Source organism: Lolium perenne, chromosome 7 (assembly GCF_019359855.2).
Source record: "Lolium perenne isolate Kyuss_39 chromosome 7, Kyuss_2.0, whole genome shotgun sequence".
Classification (NCBI taxonomy): domain Eukaryota; kingdom Viridiplantae; phylum Streptophyta; class Magnoliopsida; order Poales; family Poaceae; genus Lolium; species Lolium perenne.
Window position 1 is genome coordinate 12,211,504 of NC_067250.2, and position 4,811 is coordinate 12,216,314.

Sequence of the window (4,811 nt, forward strand, 5' to 3'; positions counted from 1 at the left end):
TTTGTGCGTGTGCCACACTTCCGTCGACTCGGGACCCCGATCTCTTTATTAAGTGGTACCATCGCACGGAGCCATCTGGCCACGATTTTTGGATGATTTTGGTGATCGGCAACACAACGCGACGCAATGCGTCGTGCCTGATCGTGGAATTCGATCTCGAACCCCAGTATTGTCGCTGACGCCAACGACGTGGATCCATGGTTGAGCTCGATGGTGCGAGATGCTTCCCCGTGAAGGAATACGAGGCGGCCGGTCATGGTGGAAGGGAGCCTGGGAGTTACGCCATTGGTTGGTGCGGCCGGCGGGGAGGTGCGCCGGCGTCGATGCGGAGCAGGTTGGCGGTTGATGCGTTCGGGTCACCTCTGCGTGGATGTGCTGAGGTTGCCGACGTCCTTGGGTCAATAACATGGTCGCCTCCACTACTACCTAGCTGTGGCAAGTAGGTTGAAGATTGGATCTATAAAACTGTATACATACGTGTGTATTTGCATCTCAAATTCTGGATGAAGCTGCAATTCTTGCTATGGAAATTTATCGAAGCTACCTCTTCTTGCATACACGTCGAAGCTACCTTATTGCTCTCCTCCTCAGAACAAGCTCGAAGTCTGCATATTTTCTATGAAATTAATGGTCTTGAGAAATTTTCGCTCTGTCATGGTGGGTAATGATTTGTTTATCTATAGAGTAATAACAGACGCTATGTGGCTAGCACTTCGAAAAAACTTAAAAGTAAGCCAGTGGTATGCTCTATGAAGAGAGTCGACGTCTTCTTTGAACTACCCCTAGCAGCTAGCAGCAACCACGACATCGCCACACCCGACCAAAGGACTGTGTCTGGCATCCCCTAGGCTCGACCGTGCAGGCCTGCAGGGAGCCTAAGGATGTGTTTGGTTGGGGATTCAGACTGCATGGGTTGTGGCCAACCATATTTTGCCAGGCCACCCCATTCGTCTGAGTGTTTGGTTGTCTGGTTGGAGCGAATCGAATTTCGTGATTGGTTTCCTGAGTGGGAGTGAATGGAACAAACCACTCTCGTGTTTGGTTGTTTGAGTCTGAGTAAATGGTGCGAACCAGTTTTCATGTTTGGTTGATTGAGCGAACCAAAAAAAAGTGAGAAAACAGTTTACTTGTTATTTCAAATTTGTGCAAAGATATAATCAGATCCCTTGGAGTAAATTGAAACCAAAACACAACAGCAACCGATTATATACCAGTTGTTACGATAATTGTAATAAAGACTCACAAATACGAAATTTTTGACACACATAAGATCACATACATAGAAGGGTTCGACACACATAGTCGTTCGACAAATATAAGGTTCGGCCACACATAAGGTCACATACATAGAAGGTTCGGACACACATAAGGTTCGACACACATAAGGTTCGACACACATAAGGTTCGACACAAATAAGGTTCGACGCACATAAGATCACTCGACCTTATCTAATCTTTCCACTCTTTGTTGATGTACCTAGCCATCCAAGTCTTCTGACCTGTGTGTCCCATCTTCATGAAAGCTTTGGCACTTTTAGGATTCTCAACCAGAAAAGCAAAATAGTGAGCAATTTGCGCCTCGCTAAAGCCTTCCATACCCAACAAAGTTTCATATAGTGCATCAGGGATTTCATCAAGAGGTGGCTGAGGGGCAGATTTCTCACCGGCTGTGATGATGGCAGCCGCAAGCTCAGATCCTACACGACCAAGAATGGAAACGAGGCCTTCTTCTTCAGTAGGATCCTTCTTGTGCTTCTTCACAGGCCTTGTGGCAGAGGTCCCTTCATTGTTCGATTGTGCAAGTACAGCTTCATCATCATCATCACAGTCCATTGCTGTTGCAGCAGTCCCAATAGGTTCGCTTGACCCTTTAGCATACTTCCCAGTTGCCAAACGGTCACCATATATGATCTGCATCTCTCGATAGTTCTCTATTGGTCTGTTGATAAACTCAGCTGCAGCTTTGTGCTTCTGAAATTAACAAGTATTTCAACAAGTTAATACAAGAATTCCAGCAAGTATACATCAATTCCAGCAAGTATACAACTATTCCAGCAAGATTATGAAAGAAAGCAGGAAGTATACAGCAGTTTCAGCAAGAATATGACAATTCCAGCAAGTAATATAACAATTCCAGCAAGTGTACATCAATTTCAGCAAGTAATATAACAATTCCAGCAAGTAATATTATGAAAGAATGACGTACCGCAATATAGTTTATAGCCATTTCATGCTCTAGCCTTATGGTGGATGTTTCATCATCCCACTGTGCACCACTGACTGTGTCTTTGATTTTTTGGATCATTGCAAACTTCTTCTTAATAGTTCTATGATGGTTGCTTATCTGTGCTCCAGTCAAGGATTGGCGAAAGTGTTCATTCAATGCCCTTGCACAGCCATTGTAGTGCATCATCTTAAATCCTGTAGATGTCCTTGCACCACCTTCCACAATTGCACATAGGTGCTTCAACATGAAAGTTGACATGGAAGTAGTCCAACACACCACTGAACGACCCTCTGAACCTACTGCCGACTCATCCGTTGCATCCGTAGCCATTCCCTAAACACTTTACATAGATTGTTCAAAATATTACAAATATTGTTCATTACATAAATAGTCCAAACATTACAGAAATATTCTAAATGTTACAATAAAAATGGACTAAGCATCTTGATTGGCAAGGTATTGCGCACGCCCTGCCCACATTTCATTGGCTATATTATTCATAAGATTGACGGTAGCTTGATGTTCTCTAGCTTGGGCTCGTGTAGTTGTAGCATGTACAACATACGTTGGGGCTTCAGGTGGATCATTTTGTGCTTCCAAGAAGATATCATCAGCCCCATCAGACAACATCCAATTATGTATAATGCAGCATGCTTGAACAATGTCAACTTGCGTAGGGTATGGGTGAAAGGGCTTGGCCTCATCAAGGACTTTGAATCTCCTCTTCAGCGAACCAAATGCACACTCAACCCTTATGCGAAGTGAAGAGTGCCTAAGGTTATACAATTCCTCAGCAGTTTCAACTTGATGGTGTCCCCATTCGTTTAAGTGGTATCTTGTATTGCGAAAGGGAGGCAGGAATCCAGGCTTAGCCCCATATCCAGCGTCAACTAAGTAATATTTACCTACAACATATCATTAATTAGCTAGGTACTTATTTGTCATCTACATATCAAATTGACACAATTTTATTAGTTTTACCTGTGGGTACACGTAGGCCATTAGGTCTTTCTAATGCATCTTTTAACACTGTTGCATCATGAGCTGTGCCCTCCCAACCAGCTAGCACATATGTGAACCTCCCACCAAAATCTACCGCAGCCAAAACATTTTGTGAAGTGAAAGACTTTCTACCACGAAAAGCTGGCTCCATGGCCTTAGGCACGGAACATCTCACGTGGGTACCATCAATTGCTCCAATGCAATCCTAATTCATCAACATTACACCCAGTTAGCAACCTAGTAATATTCTAGAGGTTCTAAAATCTCACATCTATTGCCTACCCATATTACCTTAAAATATGGATCCCATCGATGGTTGCCTGCAATTTGAGGTGCAATATCCAGGGAAGGTGGCTTGATGTATTCATCTCGCAACTCACCAATAGCATGCAATACTAAGTTGAAATATCTGCTTGTAGTTTCAGTTGACCTATCAAAATTTGTCGCAACTAACCTAGTTCTCAGATTGTGGCCAATTGTGTTGAGGAACATTGCAACTTGCTCCTCAACAGACAAGTGTATAGTATCTTCAAGCAAATGGCGTTCCCTGAACATATTACAGAACCGAAAAAATGCTCCTTTACCAAGCCTAAGCATGTTTGTGCAAGTAGTCTCATCCCTCCAGATTTTGTTATTCAAATACTCCATACGCATCCTATCTCTTTCAGCAATTGGTGCATAGCAAATGGGTGGTCGTGCTCTTCTTCTTTTTTTTTTAGACTCAACCAGAACCACAGCCATGACCATCCAAACATATGCAGCAGCAGCCCAAATTACCAAATTTGTTTGATTTCCCATCTAAAGGCAGATCCAAAATTTAATTTCAGCAAGCAATTTCTACGGATTTCAAAAACAAAGCAACGTTTGGAGAATGATGTGTGTACCTGGATGAAGAACAAAACCAGTTGAATGCAGGAGGAGGCCGCCGGTGTCCCTTGCCGCTGCTGGTACTGCTTCACAGGTCGCGGCTCCTTCCCGTGCTGCCGCCGCTCCTACCCGTGTTGCCGCCGCCGCCCCTTCCCGTGCTGCCGCCGCCGCGCCGCTCCTTCCCTTGCTGCCGCGCCGCGCCGCTCCTTCCCTTGCTGCCGCGCCGCTCCTTCCCTTGCTGCCGCGCCGCTCCTTCCCGTGGTGCCGCCGCCGCGCCGCTCCTTCCTGTGCTGCTGCCGCCGCCGCGCCGCCGCGGATCTTCGATCGGAAAGTCCGGCGGCTAGGGTTCCATCGTGGAGGGAGCCAGGAGGTCGAGGGGTGAGCGACGGGGGAGAATGAGCGAGTCGAGTCACGGGCCGGGTGATTCCACCAATTTTGTTGTTTCCCCCGATTCAGCATATTTGGGGTATATTCGCTCCCTGGCCGCTCCGCCCCCTACCCGCTCGCAAACCAAACAACGGGCGAACCGGTGCGACCCGACGCGAGTCGACCCTACTCCCCCAACCAAACACATCCTAAGACCCGCAGGAGGCGAGGAAAGACGGCGCGGGGGTGCTGGCCCAGCACGACTCACAACGCCTCGACGGCAGCGGCAGCGCCCACGAGAGCGCTCCAGGCGCGAGCCTCCGTACACTCGTGCTCGGCTTGGATCCTC

The 4,811-nt window shown here is 46.8% G+C and overlaps 1 protein-coding gene across 2 annotated transcripts; it reads right to left on the minus strand.

Moving 5' to 3' along the window:
* Window positions 1-1,232: 1,232 nt before the first annotated feature.
* On the minus strand, window positions 1,233-4,349 carry LOC127311418 (uncharacterized). 2 transcript variants are annotated; one of them, XR_011749034.1, is made up of 4 exons: window positions 3,521-4,349; window positions 3,209-3,434; window positions 2,207-3,132; window positions 1,233-1,971 (listed from the first exon to the last, which is right to left on the minus strand). XR_011749034.1 is itself a non-coding variant. In XM_071823646.1 (2 exons), the coding sequence occupies exons 1-2, from the start codon at window positions 2,555-2,557 to the stop codon at window positions 1,450-1,452; spliced, it is 873 nt and encodes a 290-aa protein (XP_071679747.1). In that variant the 5' UTR covers window positions 2,558-2,648; the 3' UTR covers window positions 1,233-1,449. The 2 variants fall into 2 exon arrangements, 1 of the variants encoding a protein (XP_071679747.1); XM_071823646.1 differs by lacking the exons at window positions 3,209-3,434; window positions 3,521-4,349 and having other exon boundaries at window positions 2,207-2,648.
* Window positions 4,350-4,811: the final 462 nt, after the last annotated feature.

What these genes read in the sequence shown, in the direction of transcription:
- LOC127311418 (XM_071823646.1), bottom strand. Translation starts at nt 2,557, where the DNA reads ATGGCTACGGATGCAACGGATGAGTCGGCAGTAGGTTCAGAGGGTCGT. An exon ending in TGGCTATAAACTATATTGCG is followed by an intron (nt 1,972 to 2,206) that starts GTACGTCATTCT and finishes TGTTAATTTCAG; the next exon opens with AAGCACAAAGCTGCAGCTGA.